The sequence below is a fragment of the Pongo pygmaeus genome, chromosome 9 (assembly GCF_028885625.2).
Source record: "Pongo pygmaeus isolate AG05252 chromosome 9, NHGRI_mPonPyg2-v2.0_pri, whole genome shotgun sequence".
Lineage (NCBI taxonomy): Eukaryota > Metazoa > Chordata > Mammalia > Primates > Hominidae > Pongo > Pongo pygmaeus.
Window position 1 is genome coordinate 75,271,901 of NC_072382.2, and position 24,492 is coordinate 75,296,392.

Genomic DNA, 24,492 nt, shown 5'->3' on the forward strand with positions numbered 1-24,492 from the left:
ACTCAGCACTGGCACTGTGGTGGATGTTTGTCACTTTTTTTTGCACTATTATTTCCAATTTGGCAAATTAACTCCCCAACTGTGTCTCAATGGAAAGGTAACTAGTGTCCTGCCTCTTACTAGAACTCAGGAGGAAGCTAAGGGAGTCATATCCTTCCTTTATCAGCCTCCAGTTGCAGCTAGGAGGCAGGCAATGACAAAAATCCAGCCAACTGGGCCTTCTCTCAAGTTACTTTGAATCCAAAGTCATAAGGAATAGATAAAGGTGATTTATCTGGTGGTGTGTGGGCAGTAGCATGGTGTCCTTAACCGGTTGTTTAGGCAGTAACATGGTTGTGTCTTTTTTCCTACTTTTTAGCCTTCTGGAGTGCCCTTGTTTCTCATTTCCAGATTAATCAATATGTATTAAATGAATGAATGAAGCAGAAGGATAAAGGTCAAAGACTTAATCTAAAGCAAATTATGTGCAAGGTTGGACCACTTAATGATCAGAAATGGAGGTAAAGAGAGGGAAATAAAAATAAACAGGAGAATGGTCACAGCACTAACAGAAATGAGAGGAAGTGTTGGTTTAGGGAAGATAGAGAGGAAGGATAGTGAATACCAAATTTTTATTATAATCCCCCCTCCAAAACGTTTCCATTTATATATATACCAACTCTTCTCCTTTAGTGAGAACAAAAATAAAACCCTATTATTTTAGGTTGTGTTAGCTGCTTGGTCTCTTTACGTGGGTCTCAAGTCAATGGCCTTGCCCTTTACTTTCAGAGACTGTTAAATTTAAAGAACGCATCAAATAGCACATACCCAGTGGCAGGAGAAATCGAAGATGATTTGGAGGTTTCAAACCAGGGAGATATACGGCCACTCAGGAAAAGCAGGAAGAAAATGTGGAGCTTGAGATTTCAGCAGGTATGTTGTGAGCAGAGATGACCCAACAGCAGCAACACGTCTCTAAAACAGGTGGTATCGCCACTGCATATTTCTCATGCAACTCTGCACATATGCGGAATCAAGGATTTAGTGTTTTTCTTCTGCAAGAAGAAACATGAGATAGGTTCTTTCATTTGACAAACATTTATTGGGTACCTACTGAGGGCCATACACTGTTCCAGGCAGTGGTAAAGTAGTGAAAAAGCTATGCTCATGAAGACAGATACTACTACTACTTAAATTGATTTGTTCACTTGTTTATATGCTATAAAGAACAATAAACTAGGGAAAGTGGTTAAGGACGGGGTCAGCATGGTTCTCAGAATATTCCATTTAGAAGCTGATAAAAGGACCTCATAGAACATTCCTTTCAGTCATCTTCCCTTTGAGCCTGATCTGGGAAAGGCAGGCAACAGAGACCAGGACCACAGATTCATAAGAACCCTTGGAAACTCAGTCCTCCATCAATATTGAAGCATAGATCTACAGTTATTACTGTGAGAGATTTCCAAACTTTAAACTTTTCTCTTATTATAGTAGCTGGCGCTAACATGGGCAAACAAATTAGATCAGCTTAAGGAGAGAAAGAAAAGAAAAATAAGAACTTTAATGTTAGTTCTCACATCTGGGACTTCTGATAAACCAATCAAGAAATATTTCCTGAGTACTAAGCCAGAATATTCATTTAGATGCAAAGTGGATTCTAGGGTATGTGATGTGTGTATTTCAAGAGTATTTCCTGTTTAGATAGCAAGCTTTATGAACTACACAGTATCTCAAATAAAAATTACACAGAAACTCATGCCTATGAAGAGACCTGTTTATTACTGATAACACTCCATTTGGCTAAAACCACAAGAAATCCACACACAAATACATAAAGTGCAAATTCTCACAGGCAGTACTTATAATACACCCTGGTGTTTTTGTAGGGAAAAATGAGAAGATATTGACAGAAACTATTAAAACAAGGGCACAATTTTGAACTACTGCTACACACTTTAGTCAGAAAAATAATTCATTCTTGACTGCATATATTTTATCTGGCATATTCAATGAGGCATACAAAGAGTTTATTCTAGCCTAGAAACAACAAGGCCTCACCATACACAGAAGCAGAGTCTTGCTTGAGTGGCTCTTGTAAGATACATGATGAATCATAACAGTGGACAAAAACATACCAAATAGGATCAAATTAGTTGTGACTCACTTGGAAGGTAGTGCTACTAGGCTCAAAATGACACTTAGACTAGTGGTATTAGTCTACATAGACACCATTTCTTTACCTTCCTGGCCAACACCTTGCTTTGAGTGTAAAATACCAGGCATTATATACAATTTCCACAGAGAGATACGCTTTGCTCTCTCCAAAGAAGCTGAGTATTTAAGGGGATGTCTGCTTAATAAACATTACATTATAAAGTTCAGTGATGGGACTTCATTCAAAAAACTGAATTAGAAAATTCATTTTTTGATTGTTCCTTAAACTATTTGCTACTTTTAAAAATCCCTTAATTTCTATTATCAGCAATTAAATACTCTATAACAGGTACTGAACTAGGTGGTATGATATGAAAAATAATAAACCACGATTCCTACTCTCGGGACTGAGAATCAGGTGGTCCTTCTTAGTCAAGGAATGCCAATAGTAACAAAACTGTTTCAGGTCAGTTTAGTTTGGCGTTAATCCTTCTGAAGGTCAGATTCTAAGGGCAGGAAATAGTCTAGTTATGTTCTATGTTTACATATCTTTTTTTTTTTTTGAGATGGAGTTTCGCTCTTGTTGCCCAGGCTGGAGTGCAATGGCGCGATCTCGGCTCACCACAACCTCCACCTCCTGGGTTCAAGCGATTCTCCTGCCTCAGCCTCCCGAGTAGCTGGGATTACAGGCATGTGCCACCACACCTGGCTAATTTTGTATTTTTAGTGGAGACAGGGTTTCTCCATGTCGGTCAGGCTAGTCTCAAACTCCCGACCTCAGATGATCCGCCTGCCTCGGCCTCCCAAAGTGCTGGGATTACAGGCATGAGCCACTGAGCCCGGCCTATGTTTATATATCTTGCACTACAGCCAGTGTGTGTAGCTCAAGGATTTGCAGCCACTGGGGGTGAGGGCATTGGGGGAGAAAACTGAGCAGCCACGTGATGAACATGGTGCTCCTTTGTGGTGGCATAAGTTTCAGTAAAGATTAAACATATCATTTTTATATTAAAAGTTTTATTATAGAGAATGCAAAATTCACTTACATTTTAAAGGCAGAACACACTTCATGTCAGTGGTAGGCTGCTTCTGATTTTGCTCTCAGAACCCCTTCCCCCTTCATCATGCCCCTCTGCTTTAGGGTTACGCTAGTGGAAAAATTTGAGCAGTAAACTCTAGGTATGTCACTTTGTCCCTATTTGGTCACTCTACACATTCTTATAGGTTCTCCTTTATAAGTACATAGTCTTGAATAAACAAAGAGGAAAGATGGCCTAATGAATGTATAGTATGGTGAATACTTTAAGGTAACCAATAGTCAACACTAACTTTGTTTCCAACTAGAATTAAAGTCATGCTGTGCAAGGAGTCAGACAATGAGCAATTCTCATCTTACTATTTATATCTCTATGGCTTAGGGTAAGATGCTCTGAGGGACAAATGTGAATAAGACTTCCTTAGATCTTGTGCTTTGGCTCCGCAAGTACAAGGAAACCTGAAGTAGAATGTTAGGTCAATTGCCCATTCATTTTGGTTAGTACGACTCATTCCTCATCAGTTTCTAGGGCAATCTCAGACGACAAGTGAATTGTAAAAGGCCGTAATAAATTAACATATAGCAGTATGCAGACAGACCAAAACAGGTTATGAAATAGATTTAAAATTACTTCCTACAATAAGTCTTAAATATAATGACAACTTTAACAAAATAACCAAAGGTCCATAGACAAATGTAGTTTATGACTAAGCTTAAAGAATTCTGAATGAATACAGTTGAGATTTCTTATCAGTGAGGTAACAGGGCAATAGTCCTTCACAGTAACAAAATGTGCAAGGGTGCCTAGGAAAAGAGGGAGGTAGAGAGAAAAAGGCATAAAATTAAATGTATCCAAGTGATGTTTGGATTTTTCAAGCATCACAAATATCAATGGAAAATGTGGAAAAAAATACTGATAGCAGCAGCTCATAGAACAACTTATCCATTAAACTACAGCTAATATCCCTGTTGCATCAATTCCAGAAGCAACTTGCTTAAGAAATGGGAGGTGTATTTCCTATATAAAGACATTCCAAAGTATCCAATGTTTTAGAACCTCTCCATCTGCTAAAGTTTCTACATCCAAATAACAACATATATATTCAAAACGAAAACCTCAAATAACCTAAGCCACTATACATTCTTCAAGATGAACAAAATTTTGTTCAAGTCTCACTTAATTTGCCAGGTTAAATTAAAAATAACAGTGAAGCAGGTAAATTATTCATTGCACTTATGCATCAGTTACTCAAAACACACAAAAATTGTTTTGTGAGCTAAATTCTTCTAGATATGGAGCGAAACCCAAATGTTACTTTTAGTGCCCTTTATGACATTTTTGTTCTAACCTGAGTTTTTAAAAAAATGTGCTGGAAAGCAGGACCCTTAAAAAGTCATCTGTATATCTCTTAATTTTTAAAATTTTTATTCCCTTAAAAATAAAAAAAAGATTTTGAATAGAAGATATTATGAAGATTTATCCTCAAGAAGTTCCTAAATCTTAAACTTTCCATGCTGTCTTTAAAAAAAAAGATCCTTATTCCCTCTGGTTCTGTCTTCACTAGAGATGGAGAACACTATGGCATAGTATTTCTTACTTTGAACCCTTCAATAAAAGACTCAATAAAGCTTTATTAGCAAACTTAGCAAACTATCTCAACAGCTTTCTCCTCTCCAGAGTCAAACAATCTTTATTCCTTGAACTTTTTCTCAGAAGTCTTATTTTCTAATCTACATTTTCTTCCTTTTTATTTCTGCTCTATCTCTTCCTGAGTTCTCACATGATTCTGATACAACATCCTAGCAGGAACTGAATCTGTAAAAGGGATACTTTTTCTCACCTCCTAAACCTTGGCCTCATTTTAGTGATCACAATAAAGGAAAATGGTAGGTGCATACTCATCATAACAACAAATAAACACAAGTAAACAGGTGGGACACAGTTTATTCCCTACTGTTGTGGTGTTACATTTGCCCTTCACAAGAAGCATTTCCTGTGTCTCCTTATATTGTTTGCTTATTTCTACTGTTTATTTCCAATGTATGCTTTGATCTTGCCCTACTAATTATCTCCTTTTCTCCAAAGCTCTAGAAAATTCCAGTTTTGACTTTCATGCTCAATGAGAATGCAATCATTTTCACAATATTGTTCAAAAAGAAAAAGATAAACAATGTAGTGCCTGAGGCTGAGACCTCCTAGCCAGCACTTCTGTCTCTCCTGGCCAGCTTGGGCTATCACTGAATTTATCCTGTTAGGCAAATGTGCACCTACTACATCAAGTTCATGTTAAGTATCATGCTCAGACAGACTCATGACAGGCTAGAATAAAATAATTCCCTCAATCGATACACTTCAGGAACATTTGTAAAATTTTGTTAACTTGAGATAAGAACACTTCAATAACTTTTCACCTTAAGATGACTTAAATGTTGCATTATATTAAAGCACTCAAATAAAACTGTTCTCTTCATAATAGAATGACAGTCATGACATGGCTTTAGTAACTATGAATGAGCCGTTGATTCATTTTAGCTTCATTTTTGTTTATCAGTCACTGAAACACAGAACTAAACCAAATATACCTGTTTTTCATATATACAACATTATACCACTTTGCAGAATATACACCATTTCCTAAATTACAATCTACATTCTCAAAAGCATATAAAACAAAAGATGTTTTACACATTTTAAAAATAAAACAAAAATTCTACACATTTCTTCTCCAGTGCAAAGCCTTTGAAAACAAACTCATTGAGAAAAATGGTGCTCTACATTTAGCTAGCTGTCTATTATCTACAGTCATATAGTCATATAAGATCCAACAATAAGAAAGTAAGGAAGGAACAAATTAACAATAGTGGCAATACAATATTTGGACAATTAGGTTTGGATTATATGAGCTCAACCAAATGTTAGCTGATAGCTGCAACAAACTAAACCATGATTTAGGGAACATTCTAATTAGTTTAAACTTTATAATATTATTTTATATGAAATAAATTCTCTAATTACAGTGCTATCTCCTATAAGCAATTTGTTTAGGTCTTGTTATTGTTATCTCCTAATTATACCCCATGTGTATTCTGAGAACTATGTAGGACAAGATACATTTTAAGAAGATTAAACAGCATTTCTTTTTCTCTCTCTCTCTCTCTTTTTTTTTTTTTTTTTTTTGAAATAAGGTCTCACTCTGTCACCCAGGCTTCAGTGCGGCAGTGCGGTCATAGTTCTGTAACTTAAACTCCTGGCCTCAAGCAATCCTCCTGCCTTAGCCTCCCAAAGCACTGGTATTACAGATGTGAGCCACCACGCCCAGCCTAAACAGCATTTCTCTATTAAATCTTTTCAGAAGACTGCATGATCAGCCAAAAGTGACTTTTTTTTTTTTTTTGAGATGGAGTCTCCCTCTGTTGCCCAGGCTGGAGTGCAGTGGCGCAATTTCAGCTCACTGCATTCTCAGCCTCCTAGGTTCAAGCAATTCTCCTGCCTCAGCCTCCCGAGTAGCTGGAACTACAGGCGCCCACCACCACACCCAGCTAATTTTTGTATTTTTAGTAGAGACGGGGTTTCACCATATTGGCCAGGCTAGTCTCAAACTCCTGACCGTGTGATTCACCTGCCTCAGCCTCCCAAAGTGCTGGGATCACAGGCGTGAGCCACCGCACCCAGCCCAAAAGTGACTTTTTGAAAAAAATTATTTCCTACACTAAAAATAGATAAATAATAGTCATGCAATCAGAAATTCTATAGAAGTCAGCAAGATGTTAGAATAAACTTGACCTCTGTTTTAAAACATGTAGTTTTAGTATTTCATAATACTTAAAATTTGGATGTTTTATTCTTAGTAAAATTAACATTACTTCATAAAATAAAAGAATAAATCTACTTACAAAAATGTAATTCAGAAGTTAGACTGTCAAATAAATTCAGAGCTCCTTTCTCAGTTCAGATTTTTTTCTGTAATAAAAGGTTTGATAAATGACACAATTCTAATATGAAGATCCTTAACTACATTAAGCCTGCTTTTATTAAGATCTTTATTTATATTCCTAAGATTTTAAAATCAGCAAACTCACTTGATATAGAGGAAGCACCTACAGATTTTGGAAGATTTTCCTTAGCTATCTGAAAATTGACTGATTGAATTATGGTAAATGCAGGAACACTGTTTTTTCTGTTCATACCAGACCCTGAGAAGGCACTGAGAAATTTGACAAGAACAAAGCCAATAGGAGTGTTGCCACTATTGTTTTATGTTCAGTAAACGTCAGAATTTTAAATACATACAGTAAATTTATACTGCACCAAGGGCACCTGAAACAGACATGCCAAAATCACACATTGTAACATCTGTTTTAAACTACAGAAATGCTAAATATCCTATTTCAAATACTCTAATTTGTAAATTAATACCTGTGATGTCACAATGACACTTTTTCATAACAATCAAGGAAAGTACCATTTTCTTGCCAATTTTATGGACTAATTTCCTTAACTAACCCTATAATTATATAACATTTACCTGTCTTTTTTTTTCTTTTACCATGCTATACACAATTACAAGATACAGAACTAGGCTTAATCACACTATAATAAGGAAACTCACTTTTGAATTGTGATGTTTCTGTTAACGGAAGAACAATACGTTACTATAATATTTTTAGTGTAATAACTTTTGTTTGAATTATGAAAAAATTTGAATCATTTCCCTCTAGACCATTTCATTTCAAACTTATGCTTTGTTTAGTCTAGCCAGCTGACCAAAAAGAAAGAAAACAAAAGGAAAAAGATACTTGGCCAGATGAGATAGAGAGAGAATGCTAACACAAGGTTCAATGTATGCAGTTCTCAGTTGCTCTGTTCCATATGCCCACACAGTGTCATGATGTATTGCTGTACCCCTAAACAGAACGCCAGATCAGTCCATTCTTACTGGGCTGAAGAAAATTCTCAATCAGAGCGTCAATGAGTTTCTTCAGTTCTTCCTCCAGTAAAGCAGTGTCACTGAGGGAAAGATGAAGAGTTTTGGAATTATTTATTTTCATAGGCTTAAAATTTATTTAAATTAGTGTTATTTTTTAAGAGGTCCTGATGGAGTCATTAAACAATTGGTAAACAAAAGATAAATGCACTTGGTTAAAACAAAACAAGACCAAAAAAAAAAAAAAAATTACACACAAAGAAAACACTGGTATCACAAACTGAAGTTGAACTGCATTAATAGGAGTTCCTTGGCATATGATAAACAGAGGAGTGATGGTATATCTAAAGAATTCTCCTAGGTCAGGAGAATGAAGTTCAAATGGCTTTGAACACAAACACCAGGTGTTAGGAGAAAATGGCTTCCTGAAATACTTTGAAAAATATTCGGTACAGATGTTATGGAATGATATATCTTTCAGGTAGCAGAAGGAGGTGTGACTAAAATAATGTGATGTTTAAAAAAAAAATATGCACTTAAAAGAAGGCCCTTGAAAGTCATCACTGAGGTGCTGCCATTGCCCAGAACATTTCAAGGCAAGCCTCTTTTAAACTGCCTTTACAGTCATTTTAAAAGCTACACAATAAATCAGTTCTTATTACTTTAATAATCTTCCTTCATTTTCAACCAGATGTAGCATTACCCAATTTGGTTTACTTTAGATTCTGCTTTGAATGACTTCAGGGGATCTTTATCCCCCCAAAGGAAATGAAATCTATCCTTAAATGCAAAGATTTGGGGAAATACAAAATAGTATAGCATGCTTGGACTCTGAAAGCAATTCTAAAAAATCTCCTTCCCAAATATATATTGGGCAATTACAATATTATAGGAGACAGTACTTTTAATACATTTAAGTAGCCTTTGAATATGTTTATGAAATTAACTTAGTCACAATTCATCCTCTTAAAAGGAAATGAACTGAGCAGATTGTCAAGTCATATTAGACATAGAAAATGAATATTTGACAATAAACATAAATTATTTGATGATAATTTCCTTATGTTAATCACGTAATACTTAAAGCTCAGAGAATCTTTCCAAGAATAGAAATTCAATACAATTTTAAAATTCAATTCCCAAATGATGTAGTTGCTTTAAAAAACGGTCTGGCAGTTCCTCAAAAGGTTAAACACAGAGCTACCATATGACCCAGCAGTTCACTCCTAGGTATATACCTAAGAGAAACGAAAACATACATTCACACAAAAACCTGTATGTAAATGTTCATAACAGTATTCAAAACAGCCAAAGAGTGCAAAAAATCTGAATGTCCATCAAATGATCAATGGATTAAAAAGCATGGCATAGCCATGCAATGGAATACTGTTGGGCCATAAAAAACAAAACTTTAAAAAAAAGAATAAATTCATGCTACAACTGAATCATGGTGGAACCTAGAAACCATTGTACTAAGTAAAAGACGGCAGTCACAAAGGCCCACATATTGTATGATTCCATTTATATGAAATGCCCAGAAGAAGCAAATCTATAGAGAAAGACAGTAGATTGGGGTTGCTGAGGGCTGCAAAGGAGGGAAATGGGAAGTAATTTCTCATGGCTACGGGCTTTAAGGGTGATGAAAATGGTCTAAAATTGATTATAGTGACGGATGCACAACTTTGAACATACTGAATTGTACATTTTAAGTGGGTGAGCTGTATGGTATGTGAATTATATTTCAATAAAGCTTTTGTATGTATATCTAAAAAAATCAATTCTCACCTCTGGTCAGGTGATGCGCACATCTCTGCATAATACTTTATCTTTGGTTCTGTTCCACTTGTCCGAAGGGTAGCAACACAGCCATTTTGAAAAGTAAATGTAATCATTTGGCTGTTTTTACTCACAGGCAGCACCTATGCAAAATGGCAACAACAGCTTAATTATACTTGGCATTTTTTCATGTTGTTTCATTTTCAAGAATTGTAAAATATAGTCCACTTATATGAGGTATCTAAAGTCGTCAAATTTATAGAAATAGAAATTAGAATGGCAGTTGCCAGGGCAGGGGGTACAGGGAGTTATTGCTTAAAGGATAGAGAGTTTCAGTTTAGCAAGATGAAAAAGTTCTAGAGCTCTGTCACACAACAATATAAATATACTTAACACTACCGAACTATACACTTAAAAATGGTTAAGATAGTTAATTTTTATGTTATGTGTTTTTTTAACCACAATTGAAAGTTTAAAACATATTTTAAAAGAATTATAAAGTACAAATGAAGATTACCTATATGTAATAATTCATAAACATACCATTTACTGAATAGTTAAGGCATGGGGTTATATACCTCACATGCATGATCTCTGGGCCTCAACAATAATCCTGCAAATTAAGTATTACCGCCATTTTACAGACGAGGCTCAAAGAGAGTAAACAACCTGTTCAAGACAATCAACTAAGTGGTAGAACAAGAAGCGGAAGCCAAGTTCCAAAGTCCAAACTGCCTCTATATTTGCGAAGCATTTTCGCAGTTTATCAATCGTCTCCAAAGAGGAGTGCACATATCCTGCATGTACTGGGGTGCAGAAAGAACTCTATTTTTTATAAAAATTAAAAAAAGAAGTGATGTTTTACTGACACTAAATATATGGATTAACACTGGTACTCTTGCTAGTCCACACATCCATCTGTCGAGGTATCTCGAGGCGACTGTGAGGGTTGTACTAGGCCAGAGGGGTTGACAGTGGTACCTTTCCTCAGCTGTCCTGAGCCATGAGTCCTGTCCTTGAGACCCCTCTCTTGGTCAGTACATTACCATATACCAGTGACTTAACACAGAGATCTTCCCTTCTTTTTCACCCACAGCCCATAGAGTAGCAAGTCCTTTCTATATTTAACTCAACTTTATCCAGTTCTTTCCATCACTGCTCCTATATTGAATTCAGGCGACCATCACACCTCATCTAGACTGCTGACATAGTGTACTAACTGATCTTCCTGCCTGGAAGTTTGCCCCTCAAAACCCACTCATCATGCAGGCCATTCTTCTCACCTCATTCCAGTTATAGACAACTACCTGTGGTTCTCTGAAAGAGAATATGCTTTTTCATCTCTGGACCTTGTACTTACTGTTCCCTTTGCCTGAAACACCCTCTGCTCCTCCTGCATCTGGCTAACTCCTAATCATACTCGGGAACTCAGTTCAGAACAGTTCTCTAGCAAGTCTTGCATAAGCCCCCAAAGTCTCTTCCATGACATCCTATGCATGCCTCCCCTTGTAGCACTTATCATTTTGTAAATTGCTATTTACTTGTCAATTTCCCCACTAGACTTTTTCTTGAGTGCAGTGTTTTTGTCATTGCTATATCCCTAGTGTACCTGTAGCACAGAAGGATTCTGATAAATGAATATACAGATGAACATCAGTTAATCTGAAACATGGAAAAGAGAGAATTCAGGAAGGCTTTGACACTTACTATGCAACCTTGGGGATAACAACATCTATGCTACCTACCTTACAAACTTGTTGTAAGAACCAGAAGAGAAGAGATGAAAAAGCACCCTGAATAATGAATATCATACACTTTAAAGAGAATTAAGAGGGAAAAAAGCATTATACCAAAGGCTACTTGAGCACAGCAAACTAGAGAAATAAAAAGAAGCAAAACATGATTCTTCTCTTCCAGCAATTTACAAAGATAGAAAAATAGACACATATATACTCATACACAGGATATCAACACCAGGAACTAATATTTGTTGATTGGATAAATATGCAAAAATGGAATATGGGTACTATTCTACACAATAAACTACAGATTTTCCAAAATACATTATGTCCCCAGAATCTTGAGACCACATAAGAACATTACAAATGGAAATTTGGGCTAATAATCATCATAACAACAATAACAAAATGAATATAATCAGCAATCTATGGCATTTAAGTATTTGTTGAGCAGCTACAACATAGGCAGCAACTTGGTGAGGCACAAAAGTACATCAGAAAGGAACATGCCATGTACAACACAATGACGACATAAAACAGAAAGTAATAGGAGGAAGGCACACTATGTAATGAAGGCACAAGAGGAAAGTATCTAATTATGAGGCCTAGAGGTCACATGGAACAGGTGATATTTGCCTTAAGTCTTATAGTGGCTGAGGTATGGGCCTGTAGAAATTGGAAAAATGGGCAAACTAAGGAAACAACTGGACCAAAAATGCAGAAATTTAAAAAAATTGTATACATGTAGGTAAGTAAGTAAGCTGTTCTATTTGGCTGGACGTATAGGGAATAAGGTTGGAAAAGGAAGTTAAAATTAGAAAGATGTATGGCTTTGAAATTATAGGCTTTTACAGTTATTTTCAACATTATCTAGCATCATTGCCCATTTTCTTTTTCTTTCTCTCTCTCTGCCCCCACCTCCATTCCACACATCTTACCCTGAGGGTAGTATACATGATTATTTGGGAAGTGATAAGGATAGGATCAAAGTCAGAGAGACAAGTTAGCAGACTGAAAAATGCTCTGGAGCAAAACAATGGGTTCTAGTCTTAAGGAAGCTCACAGGCCTGAAGTTTCACCATTTTATTATAGTATTGATGCAGGTGAACTCCCACACTGGGGGGCTCAGCCCAGGAGAGTTCTTGGCTTCACACAGGAAAGAATTCAAGAATGAATCAACAGAGTAAAGTAAAAGGAAAGCAATTGCTGGGCACGGTGGCTCATGCCTGTAATCCTAGCATTTTGGGAGGCCGAGGCGGGCAGATCACTTGAGGTCAGGAGTTCGAGACCAGCCTGGCCAACATGGTGAAACTCTGTCTCTACTAAAAATACAAAAATTAGTCAGGTGTGGTGACATGCTTCTGTAGTCCCAGCTACTCAGGAGGCTGAGGCAGGAGAATCAGTTGAATCTTGGAGGCAGAGGTTGCAGTAAGCTGAGATCATGCCACTGCACTCTAGCCTGGTAGACAGAGCGAGACACCGTCTCAAGGAAAAAAAAAAAGGAAAGCAATTTTATCAGAGCCACAAAGTACAGGAAAATGGCTGCTTCATAGGCAGAGTAGCACTATGGATTGCTGGCTAGCTATATTATAGCTTCTCCTTAATTATATGCTAAATAAGAGGCAAGTTATTCACAAATTTTCTAGAAAAAGTGTGAAGAGTTCTTGGAACCAAGGGTTCCTCCCCATTTAAACCATATAAGGTAACTTCTGGGTGTTGCCATGGCATCTGTAAGCTGTCATGGTGTTGGTGGGAGTGTCTTTTAGCGTGCTAATGTATTATAATTAGCATATAATGAGCAGTGAGGGGAACTAGAGGTTGCTTTTGTTGCCATCTTGGTTTTAGCTGATTTTGGCTGGTTTCTTTACTGCACCCTGTTTTGACCAGATCCTGTTTTGATCAGTGGGGTCATGACCAGTGCTTGGAAAACAAGTCCTGCTGATATCCTATTTCAGTATGAATTATTATAAACTGTTAAAAACTTTTTTTTTAAAGTATTTACAGAATCTTCCAGCTTGGTAAACACGCGGACTTGCTGGGAGGCTCCAGGCCCCAACCCCACCCCTAGTATATTGCCCTATACATCTCTTTCATCTGGCTGTTCCAGAATTGTCACCTTTATAATAAACTGGTAAACATGAGGAAACTGGATTGAATCTCATGTGAAATCTGTCCTGCCTCTGGACTTTTTGGTGACATGAGCCATGAAATTTTCTAAATTGTTTGGAAAAAAAAAAAGGTACTTACTGATTTCTTATTAGGCTGGCTACTGTCATATCCAGTGGTAATGTCCCGTACATGCAATATAGCAAATGTTCCACAAAATTTTGGATATTCTTTTGGAGAATCAAAATTACGAAGCCTTTCAAATATACTTTTGATGGTAGGTGGTTCATAACACAAGAAATAGGAAGTTTTTGAAATATGATAGCCATATCTGTGCAAAGATTCAAAGTGCTAAAATTAGATTTCAGATAACTCTTTAAAAAAGCATATATTACAGACGATCAGACTACTACAGTATTTTATAGAAAGTGGCAGTCCTTAATTCACATAATTTTAATACTTTTAAAAAAAGGATCGACTATTCTTCAGAAACAAATTTAGAAAACTAAGGGTAGGAGAATAAAAGAAAAATCTAGCATGTGAAATTCATAATAGTAGAACTTACTTTTCATAAACCTTAACCAGTTGCTGTTTCAATGTTATATTCATGGTTTCCAGGTAAGATGCCATCTCAGCAACCACAACAGCTGCACTCACCCCATCTTTATCCAAAACTGAAGTTCCACAGAGAAAACCTGAGGATTGAAAACCATCACTAGAAAAGAGGAAAACTTAAGGCTATAATTTCAATAGTTTTACATTTCTTCAGAAGGACCAGGAAATTTAAAAGCCTAGTAATAGATGAAACTCATCAATACTGAATGTATTTAGGGGACACTTTCGTTCTTTTTTTTTTCTGATAAGAAATGTATCTACATATTTCTCATTCTCTGTAGTTTTTACAACTCAAAATATGAAACCAGAACACAAAAAACTCCTCCTACAGAATTACATTTTAAAAAATTATCAATCAAATTTTGAAGATTTTAATATTTACTACATACCAATAGACTCTTCAAATGCAAAAAGGACTTCTTTCCCATTTTCCAGGAGGTCTATTATCCTACTTCCAATCCATTTAAAGCCTGGTAATGTTTCCTGAAATGCAGAGGAGGCCACTCTAGTTAAGTGACTGTCTCACAAATACCTATTAGAGAAAAATCTGCCACTACATGCACACAACATTCATATAATGATCTTTACTATAATCTTCAGTCCACAAAGATTTATAAAGAGTAGCAGACATATAGTAATAAAGTGCCATAAATACACACACTGTTACTACTGACCTACTATTTATAGATTATGGTACTAGGTGATTTACACCAAATATAAACCAGCATTTATAAGTGGTGCTTCATATAGTCACAAAGTAACATGAATAAGCATATACACTATGATCACCTACTATTAAGGACTGAACCAGGTGCTTTACATTATTATTATTATTATTTTTTTGAGACAGAGTCTCGCTCTGTCACCCAGGCTGGAGTGCAGTGGTGCAATTTCAGCTCACTGCAACTTCCATCTCCCAGGTTCAAGCGATTCTCCTGTCTCAGCCTCCTGAGTAGCTGGGATTACAGGTGCGCCACCATGCCCAGCTAATTTTTGTATTTTTAGTAGAGACGGGGTTTCACCATGTTGGTCAGGCTGGTCTTGAACTCCTGACCTTGTGATCCACCTGACTCAGCCTTCCAAAGTGCTGGGATTACAGGCATGAGCCACCACGTCTGGCCCTGTTATCTTTTTTTAATGCTCAAAAACACTATTGCTGAAACACAGGCTTGAAAGATAAGTCAATCTGCCCAAAATTATACTGCAATATAATATAAGAGATGGAGTCAAGATTCAATTTCAAGTTTCTGCTTATCAGAAACTGTCCTTTAACCTATATTATGACCACTAATATAAGAGTGCCTATGAAAGTTGGTGGATTTACTCTCCCTGAGTAATCAAAGGTCATGAAGCTTTTTAGCGATGTACTTTTAATATTAGCATAACATAAGCTTGAACCAAGTGTACCTTCTCATAACACTGTGTCCTAACTATTAATAAAACCACCAAGACAGTTACTAAGTACTTCTTTAAATAATTAGATTTGAGGACTTTTCATCTGATGAGCTACTGTTCACTTTAAAGACACAGAAAGAGTTTCAAAGTCAACAGAAAGAGTATGTGATACACCCTAATACTAAAGCTCACCATTACTAACTTGTTTCCTAATTCACCTTTCTACCACCTTACTACAAAATAAAAATTAAAAAGTCAAAAACGTCCCTGCTACAACAAAAACAAGCAAATAAAATTATAATAGTGGTCTTTAGAATTGTTCTTTTTTCTCTTTTGTGCCCATTATACTTCTTCTTGCTATAGACATAAACTAGGAAAACATCAGAATCTTAGGCGTGAGTAAACTTTCAGTATCTTCTATTTTGCTATTTGTGTTTTAGAAAGCATAAGGTTGAAAGCTCTATTTCATAAAGCCAGGTACAATTTTCTTTTACTCGGTCAATTAGTGTTAAGACCTGTAGCCTGACTATGGCTCAAGAAAAATGTCCAGGGACATTTTCACTGATATTTGGCAAAGATGGCAGAGAAAAAGCAACTTAGTTCCCATGGCTGCAAAAATGGTCAGCTTAAGAGTCTTAAGGTCATAAGATTAATGATCTGGGCTGAGAGAGAGCCACTGCTTGTTTTTTTGGATGTAGGATCATTGGGTTTTACAATGCAATTTAGAAGACTGCTTGAAGTTCCTTAAGACCATGCTTGAAGAGCCTAAACAAGGGGTTGATGACACCCACAACTTTTTGGAGAGAAGTCTGAGTTACTGATGGGGTCACCAGGAGCTATATTTTCCCTGTCTGAAAACCAGATACTTGTTGTATGGAATAATAAGTATTAATGTAATTTTTAAAGAATATCTCATCTTAGTCCCAGAAATTCATATACCGTACTGGATGAATTTTGGCTCAAGGTGTCTAAATTATCAAAAGAGACTGAACAAGTGTTAACAGAATTAGAAAAATAAAGGAATTACAAATGAAATCAATGAAAGTCAGTTTTGGTGGGGAGATGTCTTTAACATACAGAAATAGGTTTTAAAAAGTAGCACACAGATATTATTGATTCTTACTTCAAAATGAAATCCTTCTTTAAGTGCAATTGCCTTCAAAATTTTAGAAGAGACTGTGGTGGCTAACATATAAACATTCTTCACATCAGCATTTCTTGATTTATTTTTCTTCCAGCAATCAAACATCCACCATCCAAACAAAGCTGCCAACTCATTCCCTGTGAAAACTTTCCAACAACCACTGTAGAGAGAAGGAAAATACAATGTCAAGACCTTTCTTCTCATTAAAACTTCTTGACTCCAAGGCCTACAAATTACCATCCTTCAGTTAGGAAAAATCAAAAACTATCATATGGGATTTTTGAGAAAACATTTATTACTACTTCTTTTCCAACTGACCAGGGGTGATTTTACAGTAGGAATGGTACAACATCTTTTGGAAAATTATTATATCATTACATTTATTCTTTTACTTAATGAGAGAAAAAATTATGATAAATAATTAAGCCTTTCTATTTAAGGACATTTGTCACATTATAATGGTAAAAATACATAGCAGCCCAGAGGACTAAGATTAGGAAATAGGTGGCTCACGCCTGTAATCGCAGCACTTTAGGGGGCCAAGGTGGGAGAATCACCTGAGGTCAGGAGTTCAAGACCAGCCTGACCAACATGGCAAAACCCCATCTCTACTAAAAATACAAAATTATCCAGGCGTGGTGGCACATGCCTGTACTCCCAGCTACTTGGGAGTCTGAGGCAGGGAATTGCTTGAACCTCGGAGGCAGAGGCTGCAGTGAGCCAAGATAGCACCATCGCAATCCAGCCTAAGCAATAAGAGCAAAACTCTGTCTCAAAAAAAAAAAGGTTAGGAAATAACTACATCATAAAGCGATCTGTTGGGATATTATGTCTTTGTAAAAATTAATATTTTCAAACAATATATAAAGTCAGGGAAAAATGCGTACACTGTAAGCATTTTTTGAAGCACTTTGTACAATTGAAGTGGAAAATAATCAAGATATAAAACTATGATCATAATTTAATAAAAACAAATACATCTTTAAATATTTCAATTAAAAAGACAGGAAAGAATTGTCAAAGTATCAACTTAGGTGGTTATTTCTGGATAATGGATTTACAGGAAATTTATGTTCTTTTCTTATCTTTTCATTATTTTCAATGAGCCTGTAAGACTTAAAATACATTGCTTTTCAAAGTTCAAGCTTTTAATCAAACAACAGATTCTACATACTTCTCCTGAAGTTCTGCTGCTGCCAGTCTGTCTGCATCAGGATCTGTGGCTAGCACTACCCGGGCATTTTCTTTCTCTGCCAGTCTCAGGGAAAGTTCCTGAAACAGTGACCCAAAAAGCTGGATTGTACCGAAGAACCTAAATTCAATGTTAACGTTCCTGTATGTAGGCACAATGTTAGTGATAGGAGTTTTAGAAGGCATAGAATTCAGCTAAGTTTAAAATAAGAAGCCAAAAGTAGGGACACCCACCATAGACATTTCAAACAAAACACAGCCTATGACTCCGATACAATTAAAAGATGTAAACTACAGTCCTTTCTGCTTTTGTAAGTAATCTTTGAATTGTCAATGAGTTTTATCTATTCTGATGGTTTAATAGACTAATAATAATTTAAATATTAAAAAAAATACCAGCACAGATTCTCCTTCTTCAGGATTTGGACATTTAACAGTAGAAAAGTCTGGATCAGGATCTTTTTGTTCTGGTACTGGAATTGGAGGCTTAAAACCAAACACTTTAAAAGCCAACTGCACATAGTCATGTCCGACCCCATGAAAAGATGTGTGCACAAATTTCAAGGTGGTCTTCGAGTTTAACTCCCTGTAAAGGAAAATCAACATAAGATCATGATTACAAAACTTCTTACCTTTGATATAATTAAAAACAATCAAATTCTGAAAAATGTGATTAAAGCTTTCAGCAGAGGTCTAAGATATTCAAACAAACAAATCAAGAGTACTAACTTAAAGATCAAGAGTTTTAATTCAACAGCATTCTCCCTTTGTGGCTCAACTTCCTGACCTGGACAGCTGCCTTCCATATGCTGTGCCAATACCCTGAACAAGCTAAGCTTGTATCGTCTAAGTAAGTATTATCTCTCACTAGACCATCACAAACACTTCCTAACTGGTCTTTCTCGCTTGCCAGTAGACCCCCTGTTTCTTCACTTCCAGTTTAGATTACAAAGTACCTAATTACACTCACCTTCTTATATGTCACTCTGGCTACTTTGACCTTCCAATACCCCAAATCTTATTGAACCCAAATGTGTACCTTTTCCAGGCTTGCACCAAAATAGTTGAATATTGCTAGAATAAATCTCACAAAAGGATTGAACAGCTTCACTCTGAATGGATACTCAATGCTGCCAGGCAATCCTACTTTGTTACCCAAAAAGCTTACTTTTTTACTCTCCAAGATGGTGACTTAATTAGTACCTTCTCTTCTCTCCTTCTTCCTTTCCTCCCCCTTCACCTCATACATCATTGAGACGCAGAGCCATTTGATGGAAACTTCCTAATCGTCCCACACCAAACCGACAACCCATATTTTTTCCTTCTTCCATCTGATAATAATGAGGAAGCGTTCTTTGTATCAAAGGTCAACCCCTCTACTTCTGCTCTGGTCTCCATCAATTCTCACTTGAGAACTTTAATACGTGGATAATTCTCTCTCGCCGCCATCATTTCCATTAGCATCTAGTCTCTGTTTCTTTGGTCTTTTCCACAGCAAAACTTTCTACATCCTAACCTACCATTTACTAACTATTCCCCATAAAAAACACAATTTATTATAAGATAAATAATAAAAATAAAATGTTATGACAATTTTCAAACATATGCATAGGAAGACAGAATATCTAACACCATATACCCATTACCTCACTTCAATATGTTTCCATAGTCTGTCAATCTAGTCTTGTTTATTCAAGATATATTACTTTACATGAAAATGCTTTAGTAGTTAAAAACATAACCATATTACCATCATTACATCTAACAAAATCAACAATAATTTATTTCCTCTAATACCCTATCTGTGTTCAAATTTTCCCCAAGTGTCTCAAAAATACTTTTAACAGTTGTTTTACTTGAAGCAGGAGCTGAACGAGGTTCCATATAATTTGATTGTTATGCCTCTCAAGTCTCTTTTAATCTATAAATGTTCCTCCCTTCCTTCCCCAACCCAAATGTCATTTATTGAAGAAACTTGCCCTTTTGTTCTATTGAATTTCCTGTATCTCCAGTATGTAGACTGCATCCTTTTGGTATTAACATGCTCTTCTATCCTATTTTTTCTGTAAATAGGCAACTGCCTTTAGAGGTAACATTAGATTCAGTTTCAATTCTTTGGGCAAGAATAGGTGCTGTGTATTTTCTATTGACTCACAGGTGGAAGCACACAATTTCTACTCTACTTTTAATGCTGTTAAACTAAGATTCACCAGTGTCAGCCTAATCCTTCCATCAAAAAATTTCCCATCAACATTTCACCTATGGGTCTTAGCAGCCCTTGATGAGAATTACTTAGATATATTATTTATTAGAGGTCACAACATAGTGATTTTGAAAATTCTATTATTTCTTCTGCATTTATTGTATTTTTCTTTTAAAAATAATGATCCTTCATCAACCATTTGATTAGCCCTAAAATTCAGTTCATATAGAAAAGGCAGAACAAATTAAGAGAAAGTTTCAAACATTTATTGATTTTCAGAAGGAAAATTTAGAATTTATCAAATTTCAGCATGTGTGATTTTCAGTCCAGCAACTCCCAAAGGTGACCAATAAAGTGCTTTTTTAGTATTACTAACAGTCATGGGCTTTTTATGTTTAATGTTTTAATTCATTAAGGTGATTATTCTTTTCGATGCCCAACTATCTAATCTTTGGTCAGTGGGAGTCCTTTCAAGTTGGCTCCCAGATCCTTTTGATATGACCCCAGTATCTTTGAAAGCTAGCCTGCTTTATGGGAAGGAAAACAAAGTTATCTCAGCCTCATTTAGTACATTTTCTGCCCCAGTCCTTGATGAGAATCCATTTTTCCAATGAGCCCTGGTTCCTTTTACTAGGAAATGGTATTTAGAAACCACAATCTGGGCTTTAGGGGTAGGCATAGGCCTTTTTAGTAATAGAACTAGTGTTTTAGCATTTTAGGTAAATAAAACATATTTCAAATTCAAATTTAAAATTATACTTTTAAAATTATTGTATTTGATTTTACATTTGCTCCTCTTAAACTAAAATCTTAGATCCTAGTGACATTAACATAATTACCCATTTGTTTTATAATATATATATGTATGTCTATATATTTATTTATATCTACATCTGTAAAACCATCAATATTACCACTAACAGTACAGCTATCAAATACAATTTGAGGTTTCTTTGTAGTTCTTCATCCTTAGGACATATCCCATTAGAAATGTATAGTCAATAACTGTAAAGTCACTTGAAATAATTCTTCTCTGTGTAATTATGCCTTCAGCTTGATAGTTAGGTTCACTTGTTAATTTGCTTTTGCCCATATACTCTTTAAAAAACAAAAATATAAATAAGAAAAGACAGAAAGGATAAAAAAGGAATCAAATTCTTTTTAGATTGATTAGAGCTGGTAGCATTTAGCTAGTTTTACTGTCACTTATCATTTTAGATAGAGAAGCAAACAATTGATAGCTTGATGGGTATATTTTTGAAATTAAAATAAAGTTGAGAAAAAGCTAAAATTATTTTGTAGGATAGGAAAAATACACTCAGCTAGTCAGGATTCTTCCTAGCAATAGTGTTAGCTATTTACAGAGGAGTTACAGAGATAATTATGGAAATATGGAAATGGTTAAGGAAAAATAAAATCTTAAAAGAAATATACTGATCTAACATAGAGGAAATACATATATTTAAGTATAACTTGTTTAACAGCTTTACTGAGATATAATACATAAACCATATAATTCACCCATTTAAAGTGTGCAATTCAATGGCTTTCACTATATTCATAGAGTTGTTCAACCATGACTATGATCAATTTTAGAACATTCTCACTACTCCTGAAAGAAACTCTAGGCTGGGCGTGGTAGCTCACACCTGTAATAGCACTTTGGGAGGCTGAGGCAGACGGATCATTGGAGGTCAGGAGTTCGAGACCAGCCTGGCCAACATCATGAAACCTTGTCTCTACTAAAAATACAAAAATTAGCCAGGCATGGTAGTGGTTGCTTGTAGTCCCAGCTACTTCGGAGGCTGAGGCAGGAGAATTGCTTGAACCCGGGAGGCGGAGGTTGCAGTGAGCCAAGATCACACCACTGCACTCCAGCCTGGGTGACAAGAGCGAGACTCTGTCTCAAAAAAAAGGAAAGAAAGAGAGAAAGAGAGAGAGAGAAAGAAAGAAAGAAACTAACTTTATAACCTATAGCTTCCAGCCCCCAACCCTTTCATTCCTTCCAGCCACAAGTAACCTCTAATCTATTTCTGTCTCTATAGATTTGCCTATTCTACATATGTCATATAAATGGAATCATACAATATGTGGTTCTTTGTGACTGGCTTCTTTCACTTAGCATGATGCTTTCAAGGTTTATCCATGTTGTAGTATGTAATTACTTCATTTATTTTTATTGCTGAATAATATTTCATTGTATGGATATACCACATTTTATTTATCCATTCATTAGTTAACGGTTACTTGGGTTATTTCCACTCTTTGACTCTTATGAGTACTACTTAGCTATAATTTTAATCTAATAAATAGATAACACTTTTTATCACTTTTTCTTCTCCTCATTCTTTAATGTTATTCTGAAGTAGTATTATCTGATATTCTCACTTGGATACCTGTAAAAACAGATCTTTTTCAGATCTTCCATGTATCTCCTGCAAATGTCCTGCAGAGGGTCTCTCTTCAGCGGGCTGGTATCCACTAAATTATCATTCCAGGAACCATTCCAGGGTTCCACACATTCTTCTATACATTTTAGAATTTCTTTATCATGAGGAGACGTGATCTGAGCACCAGTTTCCCAGTAAACCTAGATGATAAGTAAATATAACCATAATTACTTAAAATGCTTGCCAGATCTTTTCTTACCTATAGTAGAGATCTTCAGCTTTATTAAAAAGCATATTAAATTGAGGCCAGGCGCGGTGGCTCACGCCTGTAATCTCAGCACTTTGGGAGGCTGAGGCGGGCAGATCATGAGGTCAGCAGATCGAGACCATCCTGGCTAACGTGGTGAAACCCCGTCTCTACTAAAAATACAAAAAATTAGCCGGGTCTGGTGGCGGGCACCTGTAGTCCCAGCTACTCGGGAGGCTGAGGCAGGAGAACGGCATGAACCCCGGAGGCGGAGCTTGCAGTGAGCTGAGATCGCGCCACTGCACTCCAGCCTGAGCGACAGAGCGAGACTCCGTCTCAAAAAATAAAAATAAAAAATAAAAATAAAAATAAAGCATATCAAATTGATCAAGTAAAAAATGTCAACATAGGAGGACTAATTTAATAAATATTAAAAGATATAGATAGTAATGACTCTACAGGGACTCTTCAATCAAATGATTATATATGATTATATATGATTTTCTTTTAGAAAATTTTCCTTAGTAACATTTTCCTTAGTAACAATATGAGTAAAATACAAGCAGGGCTAATTATTATGATAACATTATAATATGCATATGCCATAGTGTCCAATTATACTCTTAAACCTATACCTATCTACTAAAGATAATCCAAGAAACCACAGAATATTCCCTAAAACTTGATACTATTTAACTTAACATTATAAAGTAGTTATATTATGTGATATAGAAAAAAGTCATCTTTCTATTATAAAGTAGAATTTGTATCATACAAAATATAGTTTATTAACAATTAACGTGTTAATTATCCATATAAATTTCAATGAGCTTTCAGTTTGTCAAGTAGCCTGATCAATAAGACATTAGGAACAGTTACCAAAAAAGCATGAATATGTAATTCTATTAATTTATAGGATTTCAAATTTGGAAGGTTAGAGAATATCTATGGTGACTTCTACCATGTATATGACACAAATCCCCTCTATTGCATCCTGAATGAAGGAAAGAAGAATACATTTGAATCTGAACTATGTACTAATCTCTATGCAAAGAATATGGTTAACCAGATGACCTAAAAACCTGTTCTCTATAAACACCTCAAAATGCTACATAAAACAGAAAAAACATTATCTTAAATGCACAGCATAATTCACAAGAGGAAAGGGACAACTCCAGGCAGTGAGAAAAAAATAATTAAAAAGCAGAATGATAAGCCTGTGGGACTGATATTGTTGTTACCTGGGGTTTGAGAACTGTCCGTTTGTCTGGTTCTTGGATTGTAATGCCCATGTGCAAGGTAGGGAGTTGGAACTGAGACCCCCAAATAAAAATGGCATCCTTGAAGCATTTCACTCTCAGTGAAAATGCAGAATAGAAAAAGTCCTGCCCACTATTATAGAGATCATGAGGAAGCATGTCTCTTCTTGAGTTCTGGGTAATCAAAAAAATTTTCAAATCTAAGGTCTGCACTTCAGTTATTTTAGGATGAGAAACAATAAATTAACACAGAAACTGCCCCCAGTCAGTGAAACCCTTGAGGTTCTAGCAGAATTTTTAAAACAAACAAAAAACCCAGAATGTTTGAAACAA

General features: G+C 35.9%; 1 protein-coding gene across 4 annotated transcripts in view; it reads right to left on the minus strand.

Moving 5' to 3' along the window:
- The window catches only part of PGM2L1 (phosphoglucomutase 2 like 1), a 72,445-nt gene that overhangs the window by 3,380 nt on the left and 44,573 nt on the right, over positions 1 to 24,492 (minus strand). For 3 of the 4 annotated variants that reach the window (XM_054440937.2, XM_063672081.1, XM_063672082.1), the window contains 9 exons: positions 22,660 to 22,853; positions 18,457 to 18,646; positions 18,044 to 18,141; positions 16,849 to 17,029; positions 14,720 to 14,813; positions 14,281 to 14,410; positions 13,857 to 14,046; positions 9,880 to 10,013; positions 1,738 to 8,177 (listed from right to left, as the gene is read on the minus strand). In XM_054440937.2, coding sequence (XP_054296912.1) covers positions 8,075 to 8,177; positions 9,880 to 10,013; positions 13,857 to 14,046; positions 14,281 to 14,410; positions 14,720 to 14,813; positions 16,849 to 17,029; positions 18,044 to 18,141; positions 18,457 to 18,646; positions 22,660 to 22,853 — 1,314 coding nt within the window. In that variant the 3' untranslated portion in view covers positions 1,738 to 8,074. Of the gene's footprint in view, positions 1 to 807; positions 1,035 to 1,737; positions 8,178 to 9,879; positions 10,014 to 13,856; positions 14,047 to 14,280; positions 14,411 to 14,719; positions 14,814 to 16,848; positions 17,030 to 18,043; positions 18,142 to 18,456; positions 18,647 to 22,659; positions 22,854 to 24,492 lie in introns of those variants that run through there. The other variant, XR_010127703.1, reaches the window with a different exon arrangement.